Raw genomic sequence first — 25,722 nt, 5'->3', positions numbered from 1 at the left:
GTGCTACTATTGGCCCTTGGTGCCCCCTGGGCCAAATATGCTAAATATCTTGCAACAAAGGAGTCAGTTGCGCCCAAGGAAGACTTGTTGCACCCCAAAGGCCAGTATCTCCCATTCAGAAACTGTGGGATCTCCCTCCAAGCGTACACATGCAGACTTCCCCACGGACTCTCAGCAGTGTCCCTCTGGGAGGCCTGATTCTGTATCTGGCACCCCTCCCCGACCAGACAATCTAGAATAGTCCAGCTTCTCTCTCCGCAGACTGCATCCAACCTCCAGAACCCACTATTTATGCTGCTTCCAAAGTTTATAACTGAAAATAAAAATTTCTACCTGTATTTTCTTCCTCTAAGTCCCAACTTAGAGTTTCCTTTGCAGCTGAGGCCATTTAAAGGAGAAGGCTGCCCCCATGGGTTTTTACAACCTTCCTCATAGCATGAACAATAACTGCAAAATGATCTGTTTGATCTGGCTACCATTGTAATAGGCAAGAGGATAAAAAGAGCATTCATCAGACCAGGGTTTCTCAACACAGGCTCGTCAAAGTGGAAAATCAAGTGGCACATACTTGTGGAGAAAGTATGAAAGGGGTAGGTGAAGGGTAGGGATTGAGGAAAAGCCTAATAACATGGTAATAGGAGATAACAGACGACAAAACCGTTGAAGTCATGAATAAAAGAGCCCAGTGCTTCACAAATAGAGGATTGAATGAGTTTCATGTTTAATGTAAATACACCTGCCATTTGTTCTCTGAAGCACTGGTTATAGGTTTTGAGATAAAATAGCGTTTTGAACATCCTGCCAGCATAATTTGCTATTGCTTGTGCATAGACTGTAGGCTTTGTTTCCAGATCATCACTAGAGGTGCCCTGGCCAGCTCCAAGGTCTCACCTGCTGTTGTTTCCCTCAGCCAGGTCTGCTTCCACCACGTCTTCATCTCAGACCTCTTGGCTCCTGACACTAGAAGCACAGAGCAGCAAAAGGGAGACACTCAGCCAGGAGTAATGTACACTATTGCCAGAGCAGATCATTTCCTTCTCCTGCCAGAGTTTCCCATCATGTCAAGGATAAAGACTGAAACTTCGGTCTGGCCAACAAAGTCTCTGACGCTCCCTGTCTTAAGCCTCACCCTTCTCTCCTCAGTCTCCCAGCTTCACCACGAAGGCTTGCTTCCAGCTTCTGGACTGTTCCTATCATGGCCCTTGATGGTCCACTGCCTGCAGCGGAGCTCCTCCTCCTTTCCCTCACCCTTCAAGTCATCTTTCTCTAAATCAGCATTATATTTCACTTCTTTCGGGAGATTTCCCTGAGCACACCCCCACACCAGAGGAGTTCTTCCCTCTTATACCTAGGCATGATGTCCTGGCTCATGTGCCAGTTTAAAATGATATGTTTGTGTGATTACTTTATTAATGTCTCCCTCTTTCACTGGCCTGGGAACTCCATGAGGGTATGTCTGCTTTGTTCTCTGCAGTAATTCAGGCACCCAGCACAGACCTGACGAGTGGTCATTAAATGTATGTTTAGTGAAAGAATAATTGAATGTATTATGGGTAAATTAGAAAATATAAGAAAGAATATAAAAAGCAGTTATACTCCTACAACCAAAGAAAATCCACTTTCAACTTTTTGGTGAGTAACTTTTCTAATTTTTTTCTATGCTGAAAAATATTACGATTTTTCACTTAATATTAAACAGAGCTGAGCATCCATTAAATTCTTCTAATTTGCCATTATTTTAACTAACTAATCCCTTATTGTTGGCGATTCTGATTGTTTCTGATTTTGGCACATTAAGAATATATATATATATGATGGGTTCTTCTAGATAAATAAGATCCTGAGCAAGGAAAATCTGGCTCAAAGAGTTTATCCATTTTTAAACTCTCAATCAAAGTTGCCAAATGACTCCCCAGGAAGACTGTAATGGATGACATTGTCACAGCAGTTTATGAGGCTCACTTTTGTTGGCTCCCTGATTTGAAGATGATATTTTCTGAACCCAAATCTAGCTATATGGTCAATTGCTTCATAGAAAATGATACAAAATTATAATATCATGTTTGCTTAGCCAAACAACTGTTACCTTCCACAAGAGGAATATATGATGTGAAGTCAGGACTTGCTGTCCATGAAAGTGGAGACAAGTGGCAGATGGTGCCCTAAGACCATGTGGGGAGAGCCCTGGCCACGGGAAGTGGCTGTGGTTGCTGAAGGGGAAGGCAGTGGGGCTTTAAAGAGTCCCTGCCTGCCTGCTCTGGGTGGAAGCAAATGTTGTTGTGGGCTAAACCACATTGGCGTTGTGGTAGGATCTTTGCCGGCTCCTGATGTGGGCAAGTAAGTTGGCCGCCTTGGGGGTTATCTGTGAGCTTCTAAGGTTGATAGGGTGGTGACTAACGTGGGGAGAGAATTCCACATTGCTGCTATCCTTGTTTATTGCTGCGGCAGAGTGGAGGAAAAAGGGGCCCCAGAGGGTAGGGGGGCTATTGTTCTGAAGCCAGAAACTACTGCTACCTTGATTGCTGGGACTCTTATTTGGTGCCCCCTGATGGTTGACCTTGTTGTTAACTCTGAACTTGATTGAGCACCTTGGCATCTGTGGTAAACAAAGTCAGACTTGGGCTGGATTTGGGTGGCTGGAAGAGGAAGCGGTTTTAGGAATTTGTGTTAAAGTCTCACTGTTTTGTAATTACTGCTGAAGGGCCCCTCCATGAGTCATCACACATCAAAAGTTTATTATGACCAGACACACTATATGACATGACTCTCACATGATCCAATGAGTTAGTTACCATGATTATCCCCAATCTGTAGACTAAGTAGCTGAGACTTGGAGAATGTCAAAATCAGAATTTGAACGCAGGTCTTCCTGGCTCCAGAGCCTGTGCTTTGTTAGCCTATTTTTGAAGAATCTCAGTAGGTTCTTAAGAACGAGGCATGCTACCCTCTAGAGCATTTGTGACCCAACCTTATGAATTGAAACAAGGCAACCTCTGTGCTCCCATTTGGGGAAAGTTAATATTTCACATGATCTTGAGAATTTAGGAGCTTGGTAAAAACTTACTATTAAACAGGGATTTTCTTTAATTCCTTTTGTTTAAAGATTTTCATGTGAAACACTCTATGTACTGTGCCTCCCTCTGAGACCTCAGTGGTGCCAGAGACCGTTAGGGAGTTTGTGTAAATAGAGAGCCGGCCAAATGCTGCCCACACAAGTCGTGAGATGTGAGGCTGAGTGTGTGCAACTGTTTCACAGTTAGTCCAGGGCTCCGTGGAGCGTCCAAAGACCTCATCTGGGCCCACAGCTCTGTGGACAGACGCTTCCATCAGAGGCAAGTTGGTTTTCTTCTCTCAGTGACTCAGACTTTATCCATACAAGGGGAAAGATCTTTAACAATTCATCTTCAGATAGACAAGTTTGCCAAGGAAATAAAACAAGTGAGTCTTGAAAGGGCAATATTAACGAAGGTTAACACATATTTTCATGATTAAAAAAAAAAAACAACAAAACAACTGTCACTTCCTATAGAAGCCAGAAATATCCAGAGAGTAAGGAGAAGGACAAACATGCTTTGAAACATCTTCAAAATGATTCTTCAGTGCACAGTGTCAAGGAGATAGACCTGGCTCTCTTCAAGCATTTTTCTAAATGGCTTATTTTTATTTAACATTGTTTGGGGGTGAACTGCATTATATTGACCATATTGTGAAAAAAATTCCTTTTTATTTTTCTAAAACTAATAGGAGCTAAGGCATTATGATTAAGGACCAAAAAGAGCCAATGCTGATGAATGCTCCCTTTCTTCAGCTGCAAAATTTAATAGCCGCTACTGAAGGTTTTTTTCTTTAATCAGCAAAAAATTTATTTTGTCCTTGACATTTTATGCCAAATTTTAGTCTAGAGAGTGTGTTTTATAGCCTGAGCTGAATTGCCAGAAAGGTGGGGTTTTCATGAGAACAGTACCCATTGAATTGGCTTTTTTGCTTTAAATAACAAATCAGTATCAATTACTTAGATAACCTTTTCTGTGTTACTGAAAGATAAAAGAAACGTAAGTAGAGACAACATGGCATAATGTGTAAGCAGCTTCGTGCTTAGGAAGCCAGGGTATAGGTTTCATGGGCCCTGCTCTCTCCCAGCTTTGTGACAGTGAACAAACTACCCTCCCAGTACTTGTTTCTCTTCCAATTGGAAATCATACCAGTGCCAATGTCATCATGATGGCCTGATGATCAGTGCTCCGGAAGCATTTAGCACAGTCCATGGTATTAATGAGTGCTCCCAAAACGTTGGTAGTGCACACAGCCATCTAGACCTAACAAACTTTTCCTTAGAAAAGGCTTTCTTATGATCTGACTGTATAGGAATGGGAAAGGATGTTTTAACTATCTAGAAAGTCTACCAAATACAAGTTTAGCAGAGGCCAAAATAGATATAGCTTAAAATTACTGAAAAATGGTTTTATTTTTTAAATTTTTTTGAAGTGCAATTATTTTATTATATTCAAAGCTCAAGAAATCCTTCTGAAATCTTTATCTGTTTGTAAAAACAGCTGCGTGGAGCTATAAACACTGGGCACCTGTAGTGTTAGGCATGGGAGAGTTCAAAGAAATGTAGGATGCCATCCCTGCACTGGTGAACTTGTTGCATTAATTTCTTTTTTTTCCTTTTTTGAGGTACTGGGGATTGAGCCTGAGACCTTTTATACTGGGAAGCCAGCACTTAACCACTGAGCCACTTTTGCTCTCCTGTGAACTTGTAATGTGATTTAGGAAGTTAAATAGAAAAATTAAATAACAAAATGACAGCTAGCTGCTGAATGAGTGAGGAAGGAAAGACCCCAGGCAGAAGCTCTGGTGACCAGGGTAGGGGGTGAGGTGGAGCTCTTTTTAGAGTGGGTGGGATGGATTTGAACTGACTTTTAAAGGGTGGGTAAGGAAAGAGGAGAGAGAAAGCCTCTTAGAGGCATGGATTAAGGGCAAGAGCAAAGTCAGAATAGTGGGAGAGATCATGGAATGGGGGAGGAGAAATGGTTAGCAAGTGAGGGCTCAAGAACCGCTCAGGCTACCTTTGAACCAGAAGTGTCTGTCTCATTAGATTGAGAAGGCCAGTCCATCAAGCCATTCCCCACCACCATGATTCATTATGCGCTGGTCTCTTATCTTCGCATCAAAAGAAAGAGGAGAGGCAGATACAGATATGAGGAAGTACTTTGCTTTTCCTCTACTATGCCAAACATAGTTTACATACCAACACTGATAATCTGTCAGCCCACCTCTCCTGGACACTTAATCATTTTCCTGGGAATAATTTTTCTATGTGTTTCAAAGTATGCTTCAGAGTGTCTGTTTCTTTAGATGAGTTTATCTTCCTCCAGCCAACTGGCATTCCCGCAAGGCTGCAAGGAAGCTCTTGTTAGGCCTTCATTTCTACTCAAACCTGGAGAGGTCAGCTATGAATGCAGCTAACTCCATGGCCTGCTAATAATAATGTTTATTTAGTGTGTATTATATGCCAGGCATCATGCTCTAGTGCTGGTACAATTAACCAATAGAGAATTGAAAGTTGAAGGAACTCAACAATGGCATCTTAACTACTGGTATGAGTATTTTATCAGCATCCCACATTCACAGTGACGGCTTATGAACACATTTTGAACTTTTGAGAGCAGTGCATATGAATCTCCTGGATATCCTGTGAAAATGCAGTTTTGATTTAGAGGGTCGGGTATAGGCCACTAAGATTCTGCGTTTCACATAAGCTCCCGGGTGATGGTGGTACAGCATGTCCCAAGTGTCCTCCTTAAGTAACAAGGCTTTAGAGGACCGAGGAAATGGCAAAGAAAACGCAAGAGAAGTAAAGTCATTTTCATGCTAAAGAAGGCAGCCAATCTGGATTTGGCCAAAGACCCTAGCAGAGCACTTAGCGTTATCGTTATATCATCATCATCATCATCATTATCATCATCAGTATTCTTGCTACTACCATGTGCACCTGTAAGAATCCAAGAGATTGGACCCTCAAGGTCCAATAACTCTGTTTATAACTCCCAACACATCTTAAAGTTAAAGAAACAACACAAGTTTTCCTCTTATGAATGTGATTTACAAGGTGTAACAGAGAAAGTAATGGACTAGAAGTCAGGAAACCTGCCATCTCATCAGCACTCATTTACAGACTTACTGGGTGACCCTCGTTAAATCACTTAACCTTTCTGAGTCTCTGTTTCCTCATCTGTAAAATAGACTAATAACATCTGCCGTGTTCACCCTAGGGCTGCGGGCCTTAATAGATGAGGTAGGATATGTAAATACTTGTGGGAAAAAAAGAAAGGAGCTGCATAAATGTGTGTTTTTACAATGAACAATTATAGGGTCTTCCTCAGTGGGCAGGAAAGAGAGGGTGTCTCATGACCTTCTACAGCAGCTTATATCCTTGTGGGGGCTTTTTATGCCCCATAGACCTTTTGGGGAAGGCAGATTTGTATATTTCAGAAAAGGATGGCTCAGTCTCTACTTGACTGCTAAAAACCCCCAAACTGTCACTGCTTGTCCTGCCCTGTGCTAAACCCGTTAAGAATAAAGGAAGTCTCTGAGCTGGGGAGAGAGGGAAACCGAGGGGAGGTAATATTAATTGAGCATTTGATGTGAGTGATTTTACTTCATCTTCATTCCCAGGAGAAAGGTATTCTCTCACTTTCATAGCTGAGGCATCTAAGGCTCAGATGGGCTCACTTGTTCCTCATAGTAAGAGGGCGGAGTGTCTTTTTTTTAAACTTTGTTGCTCTAAAGAAATGATTACTTCCACAAGACTATAAAGTTAAAGTTAGCAGCCTCTGGTATCTGGTTAACAGTTCATTTGGTGCATATTATTCCAGAGGTAGATATTATGAGTTTAGGATAAAGCAAAGGATTTAGGGCTAAACACCCATCTCCTAGCAACAGAATTGGAGAGTTGTTTCAGAGTTCTCTGAGTTCTAAACTCATGGGCTTTCATAAAGAGTTCTACAACTCATGTCTCTTAAAAATAGAGGAAGGCTGCAACTGAAGACCTTTAGTATTGGTGGTGGTGGTGGTGACATGATGATGATGATGATGATGATGAAAATTATGGGCTTTTATTGAGTAATTATGTGCAATGCACAGATCATTCACTTAAATTTTCACGTAGCCCTATGAAGTTGGTAACTTTGTTACCTATATTTTAGAAAAGAGAAAAGTGAGGACTTAGAGAGTTAAAACTGTGCAGGGTCTAGCACCTCCCAGGGGCATCAGCCTGAACTTTAGCCCTGGTCTTTTGGTGCCAACACTCATGCTGTTTTCCATATACCTTCATGTCCAATGGATTAACCATTGTCATTGACCATCCAGGCTTAGAAATTGGCAGTGGCTCTCTGGGGAAAAGAGCTACTTGAAACTAATAATATTAATAATAATGAAAACAACTGCCAACTTTCCCAGCTGCTGGTAGGGCCTCCTAGGTTGGCCCTGTCACATCCCATCATGTCACAGGGGATGTGAGATCATGGGACTGAAATAACCCTGGGCGACTGATGTAAAACAGATTGCACATGACACCTGCCCTTGGGCTTCCCAGCATGATGCTTCAGCCTGCAGAGCTCACAGAGCCCCTAATTACCAGCAGAGTGTTTGGATCCCAAAATCATCTTCCTGCAGATAGTACAACTCTGCAGCTTCCACTGGAACAGGGTCCCAGGTCCTGTGGAATCTTCAAAAATTGAATGGGCTAGTTTCTTAATCTCTCTGAACCTTAGTTTCTTCATCTGCTAATAATAATACTTCCTTATCAGAGCTGTGAAGATTCATTGACCCAAAGGTGCCAGATCCATAGTAGGTACACAATAAGACAGGATCATTGTAGCTTTCTTCTGATTTATGTCATCCTTTTCTCTTTCCTTATGATCCAGTCAACCACTTTTGTCAGTTTACCTCTAAATTATACCTTGGATCAATCCAGTTCATGCCCAGCCACCTCCTTAGTCCAAACTAGCCTCATCTCTAACCTAGTTCGCTGAATACCCTTCTATGTAGGGTCCTGTTGTACCCACATCACTCTTGATGGGGCATATAGAATATATTTTAAAAAAAATGTAAACTGGACCATTCATTCATTTCTTCTTAAAATGTTTCAGTGGTTTCACATTGCACATGGTATCAATCCAAATCTCTTACCTAAATTACCAGTCCCTGCTTGATCTGGCCCCTACCTACTTTCCCAGCTTTACCACATGCCCCTTAGCCCCTGGTCCACTGTGCTCCAGCCATGGTGACCTTTCTGTTTCTTAGAAGTGCCAAGACCAGTGGCCTAAGGGCCTTTGTGCCTTTGCATTTGCTGTTTGTCCCCTCTGCCTGGAATGCTGTTCACCAAGATCTTTTCACTTAAAGACCCTCCCCCCCCAAAGATACTCGATAGAAAGTCACCATAGCCTCTTTTACTTTCTAACACTACTCTTTTAATTTTAATATACCTAAAATTTTCCCACTCATTTATTGATTTATAGTTTATCTCCCCCCACTAGAAGAAACTCTGAGTCTGCTCACAATTATATCTTTAGTTCCTAGAAAAGTACCTGACATTTATGATGCCCTCAGCACATATTTATTGATCGAATGAATAAATGCTATCTTTATTGTAAGTTAAAATTAAGTATTAAAAAGTTTTTAAAAATTAGAGGAGGTCTTTCAATATTTAACTTCATCCTGTGGCTTGGGATCCAGTGATTATGGGTAGCTGTAAGGAGGAGTGAGGCAAAAGCAGGGACAGATATTTGGACACTGGTGTTCACAGCTGCACTGGTCACAATTGCCAAAGAATGCAGGCGACCCAAGGGTCCATCAGCAGATGAATGGATAAAGAAAATGTGGTATATACATACAATGAAATATTATTCAGTCATGAAAAGGAATGAAGTTCTCATATATGCAATGATGGGAATGAGCCCTGAAGACATCATGTTGAATGAAACAAGACAGACACAAATGACAAATACTGTCTGATCTCACTGATTTGAATTAATTAGAATAAGCAAATTTGTAGAGTCAGGAACTAGAATCCAGGTTACTAGGGGCTGGGGTGGGGGTAGGAAATGGGGAACTAATTCTTAATTGGTGCAGTATTTCTATTTCAGCTGATGAAGAAGTTTTGATAATGTGTAGTGAAATATGGTGGTGGTTACACAACATTGTGAATGTAATTAGCAGCACTGAATTATATATCTGAATGTGGTTAAAAGGGGAAATTTTAGGTGGTGTATTTGTTGCTAGAACAAAAATGAAAAGCAAAACAATCATAGGACTGTACAAACAGTATGCTCTAATATTAACTATGGTCTATAGTTAATAGTGTACAATTATAATACTATTCTCTCACCAATTGTAACAAAGGTATCAACCTAATGCAAAATGTTAAAAATGGGGATGACTATATAGAAACTTTGTATTTTCTGCATGATCTTTCTGTGAACCTACAACATCTCTAATAAAAAAAAAAAAAGAGACAGAAAAAATCCCATTGAATTGTACACTTAAAAATTGTTTTTTGGGAAAAAACAATGGGAAATAGAGGAAAACAAGATTGGCAAAATGTCATTAATTTTACAGCCATGTGATGGCTGTACAGAGGCTCATTATGCTCTTCTCTCTATTTTTGTGTCTGTGAAAATATCCAAAATAAAAAGTTTAGAACTGTCCCCCCACCAAAGAAAAAAGAACTAGGGGTAAGCTAGGAGTCAGCCCATCTTCAGAGCCATGGTAAAGTCGCTGACTGGTAAAGCCAACTGCCCTAAATGCTGCCATTCATTTATTCAACAAGAACTTGCTGTGTATTGCACTGTGAGCTGAATAGTTCTGGGCTTATAGCAGCTAACCACAACAGACCTAGACTGCCCTTACAGAGCTTGGCGTTTGCCAGGGAGGACCGACATTGAGGAAGAATTTTCAGATGAAACAAACATTTAACAAGGAGCATCCCATGGAAACATTTTGTAGGCAGGCCTGTTCTAGTCTAGAGGATTCAGAAGGCCTTCGCAAGGGAGGAACTTTTAAGCTAAATCTGAAGGATGCCTAATGTGTCCCACATTTTTCTCATGAATTTCTTACAATAACGCCTTGAAGAGGTATGGCAGTTTGAGATTATTTTATAAATTCCAGAAAGAGAAAGATTATGTTTGTAAACGAATCTATTCCTCTGGGTTTGATACCCTTTGATTGCACTGAATTCAGTTTAGGGGCTTTTGATTAGATTAGCTATTGAGATTAGGGCTTTTGATTTGACTTTGTCAGTAAGGCATGACTCAGGTTGAGTCCCTACCCCCATGCTGGGTCTGATATAAATGTACTCACATAGAGAGGCAGACATAGGAAGAGAGAGCTCTGTCATTGGCGATCCTGCCACATGACGGAAAGGAGAAGGCCCAAACCACTGAGGCTCCAGGGAGAGAGAAACCGTTTGCCTGGTAGCTTAGAGCTGAGACTGATATAGGAGGTCTGGAAAGAAACAAGTCCTATGCCACAAGAGAGAGGACTAAAGGATCACTTAAGCATGAAACCTCAAGAGGCTGGGCACATGGAGCTCAAGAGGAAAGGGTGAGCCTGAAGGGGAAGGCAGAGAACAGTGAGAGATCACCCACTGCCTCAAAATGTAGCAGCTGACTTTGTGAGAAGGCACCTCTTAATGGTGCTTTGAGCTGGACATTTCACAGCCTTGGAACTGTAAGCGTTTACCCTAAATAATTCTCCTTTATAAAAGCCAACACATTTTCTGGTACTTTGTATCAGCAGCCCTTTGCACACTTAGACAGCAGGGACAAAGTTGTGCAGGTTGATTCAGCAAAGGAACTGCTTTTGTGGAATTCCTCCACCCAAAGGACACCTTTTCTCCTTTTATAAAACTCGCCTATTACACCAGCAGCAGCCTTGGAGAAATGTTAATATCTTCATCACAGATGAGAAAGCTGAGGGGCAACAAAGTTAGGTAATTTGTCCACATTCATCCCCCTAGTAAGTGGTGGATCAGACCCATATCTCCATGGCTTCAAACCTCACACCCATTTAGATAACCTTAGGTCTACCTAGTCCTTTGTAATCGAGAGGCATTTAAGATTCAGGATATTTTAGTCCTTTTTTTGGTTTTGTTTTTTTGTTTTCTTAACCTCTTAGCCAGTTCTGGATTGTCAGGGGTTAAAATATTGGCTGTTGCCCCTATCAATCCTAATAAAATGTCTCGAATTCCATACTCATTTGAAATCTCCCAGCAAGTAAGAAACCAAAATGCAAGTAGGTACTTTTTCTGCCAGCCAGCCTAATGAATTGGCACACCGGAGCTCAGTGGTTTTGAACCTGGAGGCTGTTTCTGAGTACCTGTAGCCCCCACCCTCACACAAGGAACTGAACCTCTCTGCCTGCCTCTTCTTTCTCTGTAAAATGGCCACTACAGTCTGATGGAGCTGGTGGGGGGAAACGCTCAGAAAATTGATCTTAAAGTTCTTGGCAATTTTGAGCTTCATAAGAATCCTGGGTAAGAATAATTAACTTATTTTGGAGGATGGATTTACTTAGGAAAGCTCCAGCTGCAATGAGGGTGGGCCTCTCTTTCCTGTTGCTCCTGGCACGTGCTCTTCTCCAAGTAACATTTGTAGCAGTCTGGGTGGTTTGTCTGCTTAGAGGCATCCAGAAAAGTCAGTGGGAAAAGCCAACAGGCCATTGGCACTTAGAGTCTTGGGTTGGCACCAGACACAGTGAAAGGCATTGCTTTTATTAGCACGTTAGTCTTTTTACAGCAGGCAAGGCAGAAGTGCCTACTATGCAGGCTTGAGATGCTAATATGGCTCTTAGGGTAAGAGAAGTAGATGCAACTAACATCCCACAGAAGTCCCAAGTCATAGACAAAGTGCACCTTTCTCTAAAATGGGGTGATGAGAGTCAGTTTAGACTGATTTTATACACTGACTTCCAGAAAGATCTGCTGTCACTCTCTCCTATGCCACATGGAGTGGTATTTGGATCCCAGTTCCCCCACTTACTAGTTGTGTGACTTAGTGACCAAATGATTAACCTCCCTCTTCTCAGGTAAAATAGGGGTGATAGCGGCCCCTGTCTCATAGAGTTGTTGCAAGGAATAAATGGATTAATACAGTAGAGCATATAGAACGGTGCCTGGCACTTAGTAAGTGCTCAACAAAGATCATCTCTTATTGTTATTATTCATCTGCAACTGGATCTCACCTTCTATGTTGCATCTTGTGTTCTTTCCTCAGAGGTCTTTGAGCTTTCTCTGGGATAACGCTTGAGAGATTCTAGAGTCTGAGCTGTGCTGCCAACTGCAATGAAAGGACACAGTGGGCCCTCATTTCGCCCCCAGAGACCGAAGCCTGTAGAAGTCAGAGGGAAAATTTTGGAAATTTAACACAGCTGGGGAAGCCCAGATGAGAAGGATTAATTTTTAAAGAACCATTATAGTTTATACCAGCAATCACGCAAATAGGCAGATTGACACTCCTGCCTCAGGGATGTGGTGCTTCCAACCCTTCTAGCTTGCCTGTGTGTTTTCTCCATTCTCTTGTATAATATATTTTCGCTTCATCTGTCTATCAGTCAGCACTAAATATTGGGTACCCACCCTCTGGAGAACTGGAATCCTGGTATGGTAATACAGGGTTGCAGTTCCTGGCCTTGGGAAACTTTGCAATGTCAAAAGCAAGCTGGGAAATACACACTTCCATGTGCACACATTTAGCTTACAACACAGTTCAAATATCACTTCCTCTAGGACGCCTTCTCAGATTTCTCCTGGCACACTTGAGAGTTTTCTTTTTGTTTGCTTCCATAAAACTTTGCCTTGAACTTCATCAGGGTTGTGCTTGATTCTTTGCTGATCTGACTTGCGGGTCAGACTGGTAGCTCCTTGACGGTAGGAACCATGGGGGAGCAGTTTAGGGTGACAGTGTGTGGTTCTTATTTATCTCCACATCCCCCCATACTTGGGCACTCAGTACTTGCCTAGTGCTGACTGCGGTCTAGGCTTTTTGAAAGGCAGTTCACACTCCTCCTCTGTCCTAATGGCAGCTAACATTTTCTGAAGGCTTCCTGTCTATTCTGTGTACTTTTCCTTTAGTTGCTCAGTTGATCCACCCTAACTTCCTTATGAAGAAGCACTATCATGCCACCGTTTTATAGATGAAGAGACAGGCACAGAGAGGTTAAGTAACCCATGCTTGAATTCAAACCCAGCAATCGGGGCTGAGCTGGGCTTTCGGCATCTACACTAAACTGCCTCTGACTGTGAAGACTTCAGACACAAGTCTCCCCTCTCTAACTAGACTGTGAACTCTTTGAAGGCAGGGATTCCAGCTTATTGGACTTTGCTGTGCACTCATTTAAGTCAGTTTATCCGTTCTCTCAACAGCCATCAGGTTCTTTTGATTTCCTTGTAAATTATATCTTCTCCCCAACAATCTATGTTATAATGAAAGCAAGTCCCAAGCCAAATTCACAAGTACAAGCATTTATTAGCCAAAGATCAAAAATCATCATAACTGTCTTTCCTTTAGGTTCCATGAGATCCCTTCTCTCTGTCGTTGAGGCCCACCAGTCGTACAAAGTTCAGGGTGATAGAAGCAGGCAGAGCGGACATCATCCCAAATCCCTCAAGACTGAGGAATGAACAAAAGTAAGAGGGGAGTAGAAGCAAGGACCAAAGCAGATTTATTGTTATTATAGCTATTATCTTGTGTTAACAGAATAACTTGTAACATTGATATAAAAAAATAAAAAAATAAGAAGTTCAGGCTGAGGCAAGCAAAATAATATTCTGGTGTCAGCGCTGGCCAATTTCCTCTGGGCCTTACGGCCTTTCTGGACCTAGGTGCTACCCCCAAACAGCCGTGCAGGAGTGGAGATGCCCGCTCACCGTTGCAACTCTATCATATTTCTTGAACATTGCTCATTTCACCAAAGAATTCTTTCAGATGGCCCTACTGCTAATTAATGACTCTTCTGTGCAGATTCGGATGGCAGTATTTGAAGTGCTTATATTTGCATCCTTTAAATTCTAACTAACTACCGTTCAAGAGTGAACTCCTAAATAGGGTACCTGGGATGCTAATAACCACCTCTGGAATGTGGAGGCCTGCTTACGCTTTGTAAATGTTAACCATCCACCCCTCAGAGGTAGATTAAATTTAACTTAGAAATGTGCGTATACTTCATACTCTCTGTACTGAGGGGCTTTACAGTAAATCACAGACAATAGAACAGACTTGCTTAGAAGTTGTATAGAACAGCAGGAAAGGTGGGCTTTGAGATCAGAGAGATGGGTTCGAATCCTACGGTGAACTCCTACCTGGCTCTGTGGCAGGGGGCCAGTGTCCACGCCTCAGAACCTCAATTGCTCGTAGTAACGCCTACCTCCCAGGCTTGCTGTAAGGATTAAGTTAGGTAATATTTATAAAGCACTTAGCTCAGGGCCTGGCCCTGAGCCGCATCAAATATAAAGCTAATGCTGTTAACGCCAGTTATTGGCACACATCGAGATGCTCATCAAAATGAGTGAAGGGGAAGCTACATGGCATGGGAGGGAGAAGGGGGATAGGTGGAGCTCTGAGCTCGTCCCAGGGGGCCCTGGCCAGGCAGGAGTGGGGAGGGGGTGGATTGATGGAATCCCTCTCAGTGCAGGAGCAGGAATTCAGGCTGTCCTGGACTGTGGGTAAGGAGACAAGACTGCTGTAAACTGAGCCAGGGCAGCTTTGTCGGAGTCCCTCCCTGCTCCCCTCCCTCCCTTCCTTCCTTCCATCTTTCAAGGTGGAGGCAGGCTCCTCAGTGTTGTGGGAGGGGCCAGGCCTAGTGATAAGAGTGTCCTTGCTGAAGAGATTCTTTACTGCAGTGGGCTATTGGTAGCATTTCTATTACTACTAAAGTCAAAGAAGAATAATGCCTCCGGATGCTTGCCATTTACTAGGAACTTTAGTTTATGTACCTTATTGTGTTTGCTTCTCAGCAGAGGCCCTAAGGCAATGTTATCGTCATCATCACTTCTCTGCTTTGCAGAAGGGAAGACAGTCACAGAGAAGTAAGGTGAGTCCTTCCTTCCATACGTGACAGAGGCAGGATTTGAACCTGCGTCCAACAGGCTCTATAGCTCTTGCTCTGCACAGCTTGTTGTGGAGGAGGCGCCTTACAGGTGTGTTTTCCCAGCTGCCTTTGGAAAGTCTGATCATCTGCTGGGTACTTGTTCCAACAGTTTTTACCTGAAGCCTGAAGCCAGATGGTGGAAGGCAGGTGTAGGGCTGGAAAGAGAGCAGGTGGAGAAAGCGGAGACATTTCTGAGCTTTCTTGGCTCCCCCTTCCTGCAACCCTTTATCTGCAGCAATTGCCAGGAGTCCTAAAGGATGACATTTCCCTTCTCAGTTGCAGGTCCTGAGCTTAAGACCAAGGACTAGGCCAGCCTTACTTGTCTTATTCTGAAAGATACGAGAACTGGTCCTCCCTGCTGTTTCCCCTAAATTGAACACTGTGGAAGGGTGGTATGATGGGAAATTACCAAAACAGTCCTGAGGAAGGATCATCACCTGGCATCAAATCAAACTCAAGAAGCAGAGAAACACAATGGTGAGGAGTGTGACAACTCTCATAGCTGGTGTGACTTTGGCTAAGTATCCTGCTTTTCAGAGTGAGTCTCCTTTCTTTATATGTGGAAACTAGACTAATAACAGTGGCCTCAAATGATTATGAGGGTCAGTGAGATTCTCCATGTAAATTGCCTGGTGCCAGGCAGGAGATGAACCAATGTTCCTTTCCATCAAAGAAGTGAGACTTAACTAGCTTAGCATGGATTTAAAATCTTTTCCATTCAAATGTTTAGCTTGTAATAGGTACTCAATAATTATTTATTGAATGAATGAACACGATTGCTTTGCCCTCTCTCAGAGGCTTTTCAGCTAGATCACATGAGGCCATTAAAAGGTCCTGTGCATAAAACTTTGAATGGGCAAAGAACACTGGCTACTACCAGGTGTTATTTAATTACAACAATCCTGGAAAACTTAACTATGCCAATTTTTTTTTTTTTTAAATAAAGAAATAAGGGCTCTGAGATGTTCAGTGAGAAAGCCAAGGTCATCCCACTAAATGGTAGAATTGAAATTTGTACCTGGAGCAGCTGATCCCAAAACCTGTGTTTTCAGCAATTGAGGAAGTAGAGAAAAGCAGGATGAGGACTGATAGGAGACCCAGCGCTAGGGAGCAGGGCTCTGCTTCAGCCTTGGTCTTCTTCAGATGCTGCTTTGCAGGTGCAGATTTAGTCTGGGCTCAGGGTGGTGGTGAGGAGCAGGAGCAGAGTCAGGGAGAGCAAGAGACAGTGATAGCAAAGGTAAGCGGTTTGATGATCAGGACAAGCTCCAGTGCCCATGGCTGAAGTTCATTGGTAGGGAACCAGCTTGCTGTTATGGAACAGCGAGGGTGCCCTGAAGCATTGCTTTGAGGACCTAGTTTTGGAGCTAGACTCTCCTGGTTTGAACCAAGCTCTGCCACTCACCTATACTGTGTGACCGGACAAGAGACTTATACTCTTTAAGGCCCAGTTTGCTCATCATTTGAGCGTGATCATGATGGTGATACCATTCTCACAGACTTGTGCTTGGAGTTGTTTTTTTCTGTGTGTGTGTGTGTGTTTGCACGCGCATGGAGTTTTAGCAACATCAGACCTGTACAGTGCTCAACACAGTATCTGGCTCCACCAAGTATGCAAGCAAATTGTAGGTGTTATCATTCACCAAAAGGCCAAATTCTACCCTGAAATTCTCTTTATTTCATGAGGGGATCTTTGGGATGGATGATTTGGACAGATAAAGCTGTTTACTAAACTCTTATCCCTGACTTAGAAGCACTGCCAAGCAGAATCCAGTTTAACACATTTAAATTTAGCAGAAGGGAAACATGTGGGTTGGTGCTGGCAGAATTTTCTTTTTCAAAAGTTTATTTAAGAGTGTTTTGATTTAGAGATGTCAGAGTCTTGAGTGACAGACAGTTTGTGTCTAATGTCTGGGGCTGAGTAAAAGCTGATCCTGTACAAGTCAAGCCCATGGGGTCAGATCGGCCTTTCTAACAGAATCTGCCATAGATTTTCTGAGGATTTAGACACTGTAAAGGGGAGTTAACCCATCCCACATTGTAAATTATTTTTCAAAGGAAAGACAAGGGAGCCAAGAAACAGTTTGTCATGATTTTTTAATATTTTGACTTGTTGGGAATTTAGCAATCTACCATCCAGCTCTAGCTCTGTGTGATTTGGGAAAAATGTTTTAAATCAAACATTTAAGAGTAACCTGTTTGTTTTTTGTTGAAATGTAAAAGTATGGTTCGTTTCCTCCATGCCTCTCTTCTCACATCCCATCCCCCACTCCTGCAAAGGAACAGAAACTACTGTCCGTGTTCCTTGACAACAAGTATTAATTTTCAGCCTTTGATTAGGGAAACAGAATAGAGGGTACTTCGTACTGTAACTTAGCTCTTAGCCCAGAAGAATATTTGCTATCTTTGCATGGGCTAAAATGCAGTTCTCCAAATTCCAGCATCCAGCCTCTATTGACTAATAGTAAAACCATATTTGTCTTTTGTCTTCAAAATGCAGTACAAATGGTTGAATACCTACAGTCTCAGAGTTCTAGGAGTTGAGAATACAATTAAAAATAAAATACAGGGTTCCTAAAGGGGCTTAAACTTAATAATATTGATGATGATGGTGGTGGTGATGATGGGGAAGGAGAGGAAGAAGGAGAAGCAGTAGCAACAGCCACTTATGCAGCATCTGTGCCAGCCACTTTCCACACTTTTTCTCATTTAATTGTAATAGCAAACTCCTGCTTAACGTAGGTATTTTTAGTCTCACTTAGTAGTTCTGGGAAGGAAAGTTCCCTGATGTGAAGCAACTTGCCCAGGTCTACAAAAAGAGTAAGCGGATCAGCTTGGATTCAGATCCAGATCTGCATTTTCAAAGATTGTGCTGAAAACCATGGTGCTGCACTGTTCAGTGATTGAAGCAGATACGTAAGGAACTCACCAGAATATAATGTGGTGTGTGTCAGATGAGACACTCACCATTTATCTGGATGTTGGGCAAAGTCTCCTAGTGGAATTTCCTTTTAAGCTGAATCTGGAAGGTAAGTGAGCAGGAGCTCCACTGGTGAGAAGGGGAGTGAGGGCTTTGCCAGCAGAGGGCACAGCATGCACCAAGGCACAGCTGATGGGAAGTCGTGACACTCTGGGGGACTCTGGGAAGCAGTCAAGTTAATTGCAGATGATAGCTCAGATCAGGTCTCGGTGTACTAAACTGGAGAAAGTCAAGCTTCTCTACCCAAACACCCCAAAGTAGTAAAAACACATCTTCCTTCTAATTGTTTACCAGTGGTTTTTTAATTTTGTGGTTAGATAACCAAGACTTCTTCTCAGGGTTATATATAATGTCCACATACTTGATTGCTGAGAAAGAAAGCCAAGGCTATATTTAATCACAAACTGTACAGTGTCAGAAAAGGTCCTGATACCCTGTCTTGTCATTGCACTGAGTGGGCAGTAATTTATAGCTTGAAACAGCAGCAGGAGCAGGAGAGAGCCTTTAAAGCAGTCAGATTTGTTGGTTGACTTTGGTTAACCCAGAGGTCAAAAGCAGTTTCTGTCTAGCACATTAGATAAATTTTGAAAGGTTTGACATGTTGCAGGTAGCATTACAGGAACATCCATGCTTGTGATAAAAAGAGTTATTTATGAGGTAGCTGTGGTTTCAAATGTAAAAGAAAAAAAATGTCCTGTAAATTATGAAGGCTTTGGTAATAAGCTCCAGTTGGACACTGTTGGCATTTCTGAGAGGGTGAAAGGGAGATTAGCCAGGAAAAAAATAAGAAAGTCCATTTAAGTATTGACTGGAATTCCATTGGCATTACCTGCTGATTGAAATTGACAGTGCAAAGAAATGTCAGTGACCACCATGGAGAAAGGATTAATGCCGTTTGCCTTCTGATTGGTTGCCTTTTGTGTCATGAGTTGCTATGGAAAATTCTACCAGTGTTTTCCAGCTGATCTAGTATTGTCCAGAAATAAGTGAAAAAAATCAATTGGTTCCAAAGACATTATAATAAAGCATTTATAATCTATTAGTTTCCTGCATTGGCTTTATCAAAGCTAAGAAAGAAAGGGGTGCTCTAAAATGAAAAAGTAGATACCTCAGATTCAGCTGCTTTCTGAGTTTTGTTTTTCCTACGGAGCCATCACTGTTATATTCGACACTAAAATGTACGTTTTGGGGGAATGATGATTATTTTTTAAGCACCATCACCTTAATTGCTGGGTGGTTAGCATTCTCTGAGATGCATGTTGAAGACCTGTTTTTCAACACATGTGTCTGACTGCTGGAAAGCAGAAATTAATTAGGATGAAGTAAATTGTACTTGGCACTAGATAGACTCTTCTTTCTTTCTTTGTTCTTTGTCTGCTAGTGTGTATTCAAACCACACCCGGTGGGATGCGCTGATCAGAGAACTGGCTTTGGAATAACACATCCTGCCAACTCCAGCTTGAGATCTGGGGCAAGGGGTATAACTCTTCTGAACCCAAGGACCTATAAGCACTTCCTGAGCTCCTTTTAAGGTCAGGATCAAATGAAGTGCTGCGTAAGAGAGCTCCCTAAACATTCGTAGAGTAACCTGCAAATGAAAAGCAGGGAATGTAAAACTCCCTGAGGGCAGGAACACCCTGTCTGACTAACCTCCTTTCTGCCCCCAGTGCCTAGCATGGGGCCATTTGTTGAATAAATGAGGCAATCAACCATTAGACAACTTTACCTCATTAATGGCCTGGTTTTTATTACGTGTTCAGTGTGCTTCTTGTCTGAACCTTTTGGTTGATAGCTTTTGAGGGCTAGGGCCTAATGATGTGGCCTCTCAATTAGGAGATGCTAACTGATAATTGGCCAGATACATAGACCAAGATGTTATTCATTTTTTGCTGCTTTCCCTTGACTGTATGCCCCTTATTGATATGTCATTAATCTTTCTCTTGGCTGCTAAAGCTTAGCACAATGTTTTGTATTTGTCAGTGGGCAAGAAATATTTATTGGATGGAATTTTCAGTGACTCTGGGCCATCCTCTTGATACCATCCCAGACCTATTCCCCCTTAATGCTCTGGAAGTCAAGCACCATTCTCTTTTTCCTTTTCAGTTGGGATTTGATGCCAGTGTAGAAGTTAGACAGATTTGTGGGCTTGCCCTTCTTCTACTTCTAGGAATCCCCTATAGAGTGCCACCCCTATGCTTGGTGGATCCTTCTACATACTGCAACGTGTTTTATTACATAATCTCTAATTGCTCACTTGAGAGCCCAGATACCCTTCTACCTTCTCAGATGTGTCAACAAAGATTTAAAGAAAAAAAAAGTAAATGGTTGAATCACATACATGTGAGGTGACTGCTTTTTATCTTCTAGTGCCACTTCAGATACCATCTTGCATCTTGGGCATGGTAGGTTCAAAGAAGGGAGTGATCCTAACCCCACATACAGAAAGGACAAATCTCACATTGGCAGTACAGTTGTAAACCGGGTTGCCTTCTTAGAAAAAAAAAAAAACAGATTACATGACATAGAAGCAAAAACTGTGTCAGAGGAGGAAGTCAATACTCTGCTTTTACTATTTCAATGTCTCGTGTTTTAATGGAGTGCTTTTAGTGTTATATGACAGGGATTGCATAGGAGGGACTGCCAAGTGTGTGGATTTTGACAAGTTGCTTGTTCTAATGTTTATGTAACTCCTATTGTCTTAGAGTCCACTGAGACAGGCATGATGTTATCGGACATTTGGAAGACCCACGACTGGTCTACCACAAAGCTCTTCTGCCTAAATACTAACCACCAGTAGCCTCTGCCCATCTCCTCCTAGAGTCAGCTGGTATTTTTTACCTCCTCAGGAAAGCTTTCCATGATTTCCCCAAGGCTGGGTTCCTTAGCTGCTTGGTGATTCCAGGTCCCCTGCACCTCCCCTTAGCAGCTTATCCTAGCACTGGTCACTGTTTACGGTCCTTTCCTTTGTGTCACTTGCTCTCCAGTGCATTCCCAGTTCTTCTTATGGTGCCTGATCCTGAGTAGCTCCATAAATGCTGGTTGGGATTGTTGTGAAATGAAATATCATTTAGCTCCTGATTTTTTTAAAACAAATCAATTTTATTGATACATATTAATAAAGCATACAATTCATCCAAAGTGTACAATCAATGGTATTTGGTATAATCACATAGTTAGCCCTTGATTTTAATTACTTTACTCACTAAGCTAGGATTTAAGTTTTTGTTGTATTTTTAAAATTTAGAATTTAATCAGGGCAAAATTCTGATTTAATTAAATTTCCTAGAGTGCTATGGATCATTGGATGAAGGAAAAAAAGGTCAGCTTGATTTGCAGACTGCCTGATCTTTCCCTAAAGAATTGAAAAGCGATTGCTTTTCTAATGTTTTTTCTCATTGTGTCTGGCAGAGGTTCCTTAATTTTGCTGTATGTTAGAATCATCTGGGGAGCTTTAAAAAATCCTGATGCCCAACTCAGTCCTGTTCCAATTAAATCAGAAGGTCTGGGTGTGGGAGCTCAGCACCAGCATTTAAAGATCACAGGTGATCCCAAGGTGCAGCAAAGTTAGGGAACTACTGGTTTACTGGTGTATGGATTTGTTTTGAATGAACGTAGTATATCAAGTACTTAACAACTAACGGAGCAAAAACTTTCTTTGATTTTCTGGAATCCAGAGAAACAAAGTTAAAATAAACTGAACTTGGGGGACTCATATTGTGTTCTATTTAAATGAAAGAGAAATTGTCTACAGATGAAGTTATTTTTCAGAATATCAGAAAATTATTGTTCAGGAAAAAAGCATAGATTAAAAGTAAAAGATTAAAATGGAAAACAAATCTCTACCTAAGGGACTTCTGTGATGTGTTTGAAGGCCTGTACTTTGGAGTCAGGTGGTCCTGGATTTGGATTTTGCTGATTCTACAACTCACCAGTTATGTGACCTTGAATAGGGAACATTATACTTCTCTAAGTCTCATATGCAAAAATAGGAATGAAGATACTTACCATTGCAGGGGTGTTGTAAAGATTAGAAATAATATCCTGGAGGAGCTAGTATAAAACATTGGCTCCTTTTCCCCTTTCTTTTCTGTATGTTTTGAATTAGTGCCAATAGTAGATCCAGCTCCATTTCCTAAACTTTTTTCCAGACACAGGTCTGCTGAAGGGATTGCTGAGGTTTGAGAGTTTATCTTCTCAAGTGCTTTCTGAATTACCAAGGATATTTCAGTAGAGCTTTGTACATGTTTTATTTATTTATTTATCAAAGATTTATTTTATTTCTCTCTCCTTCCCTCCCTTGTCTGTTCTCTGTGTCCACTCGCTGCGTGTTCTTCTGTATCCACTTGCATTATCTGGCGGCACTGGGAATCTGCATCTCTTTTTTTGGTGCGTCATCTTGCTGCATCAGCTCTGTGTGTGTGTGGCCCCACTCCTGGGTGGGCTGTGCTTTTTTCATGCGGGGTGGCTCTCCTTGCAGGGCGCACACCTTGCGCATGGGGCACTCCTATGCGGGGGCACCACTGCATGGCACAGCACTCCTTGCTCGCGACAGCACTGCACATGGACCAACTCACCACGTGGGTCAGGAGGCCCTGAGAATCGAAACCTGGACCCTCTATATGGTAGATGGATGCTCTATCAGTTGAGCCATGTCCGCTTCCCTGTACATATTTTATTATAATGGGTTAAAGCATGAGTGGGAAGGGAAGAGGTTTGGAGTGAGACTTGAGTGGTTCTGCAGGCAGGAGAGGGCTAAAGACCCTCTTCTGACATATCCATCTTTCAGGAAAATTCAGATAATGATTTTTCAGCTCTGCAGTAGATCATGAGCCCATGGGGAAGGGAGATTTTCATTCATTCAGTCATTCATTCAACAATTACATGCCAGACCAAGAATAAAAGTATCAGGTTATACAGTTCCCCACTAAAAAGAACCAGGGATCATTGAGAAAAGAGGCTAATTCCATGGCCAGGGCATGCAAGGTGTAAGACAAGCCTGGAACATTGTTTTGTACCAGAAAGTAAGCAAACATGATGGGAGATGTCAAGAGGATACAGGCCCTAGCTTGAAGGGACTCCTATTTGGCGAAACCTGGGACTATTTGAGTGGTAAAATGAAAAAGAACAGTAATGGGTTATAGCTCATTGAATAAAATAGGAATCCATGAGTTCATTCTGTGACAGATAGGTAGGTAGCTAGTTAGCTAGATAGTGGAAGAAAGGGGAGGGCTCTTCCTTAAAGTGCAGTGTCAACTGAAAACAGTAGAGGAAGTGGTGGATTTGGAAACTCACAATTTTGCAACCCTAGATTGGTTTGGACAAGCATCATCAGTAGAACTTAAATCCAGAAGTTTGATAAGAAACAGGATATGTGTATGATCTTAAAGTATCTCTCCATACATTGCTTCTTGGTTGCAAATAGGAAAATGGTAACAGTGGAGAAACTGGACACCTTAGTCAGGTGAGCTGATCCATATCACCAATGGGCAGACAGCCATCATGAAACATAGAGATGTCCAAAGCCAGGCGAGTGATACACTGAGAAGTGTACAACATCATTTATGGAGCATTCCAGTCAGGAGTGCAAAACCTGAATTAAATCATGAGGGAATATCAGGCAAACCCAAGAAAGGAGCATCCTGTAAAATAACTAGCCTATGTTTTTTACAGGCCATTGTCATGAGAGACAAAGCTGAGGAATTCTTCCAGATTAAAGGACACTAAAGAGACATGATAAATAAATGCAAGAAGTGATCCTGGTCAGATTTCGTATTGGTGGTGGTGGTGGCGGTGGTGGTGAAATGATATAAAGGACATAATTGAGACATTGACAGAATTGCAGTATGACCTGCAGGTTTAAGTATGTATCACTTTAAATTTCCTGAATTTGATTATTTATTGTGAACTATTCTTCTCAAAATATATATACTGAAGTAATAAGGGATTAATGGTTATTCTGTAAGCAACAGCAGCTATGACAAAATGTTGAAAATTGCCAAGTCTGTGTAAATAAAGAGAATATGGGAGTTCTCTGAATTATTTTTAAAATTGTTCTATAAATTTCATTAATTTCACAATAAAAAGTTTTTAAAAAGTACTGTGACAGAGTAGGTAAGTGGTGACTGGCAATCTGCTACAGCCTAGCTGTCTTACTTTGGCCAGGCCATTTAACATTTCTCTCTGATTCTGGTTCCTTGGCTGTCAAATGGGGATGAAATAATGCCAATGTGTTTTTGTGATGAGGATCAGTGTGTAAAGGCCTAACCACAAAGAGCTGTCATATTTCGTGATATTTGTGTCTAGATAATTCCTCACCTGCAAGGCTTTGTGTTGATTGAGACCTTGGCCCCTTCTGTCTTATATACCAGTTACTTGTGCTTATAATTCACCTTCATCATACACAGGATTATGAGATAATTATACTACCATCAATAATGACAATATCTAATGCTTACATAGTAGTACTCTATATATTGTATTGTGCCAGGGTCTGTTCTAAGTGCTAGACATGTATTAACTCATTTAAACTATAAAAATCCTGTTTGATAGGTACAGTTATTATCTCTATTATACAGGTGAGAAGACAGGGGCAAAGAAAAGAGGCAGAGTCAGGGGCAGTCCACTCCCAGTTTATTTTCTCAACAGGAACCCTAACTGCTCCTGAAATCTGCAGTCCCTGTCCCTAGCATCCTTCCTGACACAGCATGGCACAGACCTGATTAATCTCTGTGGAATGAATAGTGAAGAGCAGAGTTTTTTTTTTTTTCCCCTAAAGTACAAAGGATCTGAACATAGTCTGACATGATTTAGAACCTTTATTCTGCATTTTACTAGCTGCACTCAACTTCTCTGAGTCTCAGTTTCTACATTGGATAAGAACCATCTTAGCACAATGAGGCATTTAAAAGCTGCTTGCTATCCTCCTCCTCCTCCATCTTTTTCTTCTTATCGTTTTTTCCTAAGAATTTTGCCTGCATTAATACTGCTTTTAATCAGGCATTCCTTCTCTTTTGCTTCTTTTGTGAGTTTTACATACCATTTCATAGTGACTATGATGCTATATTGCAGTTGTTTGCTTTCGGTCTCCACTTAGGTTGATTTTCTTGAGGGCAAGAGCTATGTCATTTCCATTTTTATAACCTTACTGCCCAGCACGATGCATGGTGTTTGGAACAGGGCCATTGCTAGCCTATATGGCATCGTGAAATTTTAAAAAGGTGCTCCCTCTGGCCAGATGCAGCTCGACAGGCACAAAACTTGGTCAGCAGGTAGCATGTTTTATCTTTGTGTAAATATGTGGTATCCTTTCCTTGGAGAGATACAGGATGCACAGTTTGGCATGCAGAGCTCGAGCTGTGTTTCAGTCCCACTTCTCCCCTGTAGCTGGGCACTTTGTGTAGTACAGGAACTAAATAACCATATTCAGCAGCCATGCCTATGAGCCACTCAGACAATGTATCACTGAACACATAGGTGACAAGTTGACACATCCTTTCCTAGATTTCTTTTCCCTTTCAGCACCCTTTTATGCCATGCCTCAGCTAGATAAGTGATCCCGGGTACGTGATCCCAGGTATGTGATCCCATGGCTGCTTTCT

General features: G+C 41.8%; 1 protein-coding gene across 2 annotated transcripts in view; it reads left to right on the top strand.

Annotated features, from left to right (window-relative positions):
* ROR1 (receptor tyrosine kinase like orphan receptor 1) overlaps positions 1 to 25,722 on the top strand; it is a 429,702-nt gene that overhangs the window by 143,458 nt on the left and 260,522 nt on the right. The window contains exon 1 of one of the 2 annotated variants that reach the window (XM_071217416.1): positions 17,987 to 18,173. The exons of the other annotated variant lie outside the window; for it this stretch is intronic. Coding sequence (XP_071073517.1) covers positions 18,083 to 18,173 — 91 coding nt within the window. The 5' untranslated portion in view covers positions 17,987 to 18,082. Of the gene's footprint in view, positions 1 to 17,986; positions 18,174 to 25,722 lie in introns of those variants that run through there. 2 annotated transcript variants of the gene reach the window in all.

The sequence above is a fragment of the Dasypus novemcinctus genome, chromosome 9 (genome assembly GCF_030445035.2).
Source record: "Dasypus novemcinctus isolate mDasNov1 chromosome 9, mDasNov1.1.hap2, whole genome shotgun sequence".
In the NCBI taxonomy this organism is placed as follows: domain Eukaryota; kingdom Metazoa; phylum Chordata; class Mammalia; order Cingulata; family Dasypodidae; genus Dasypus; species Dasypus novemcinctus.
The sequence above is the reverse complement of the archived record's forward strand: the minus strand, read 5'-3'. Positions and strand labels throughout refer to the sequence as shown.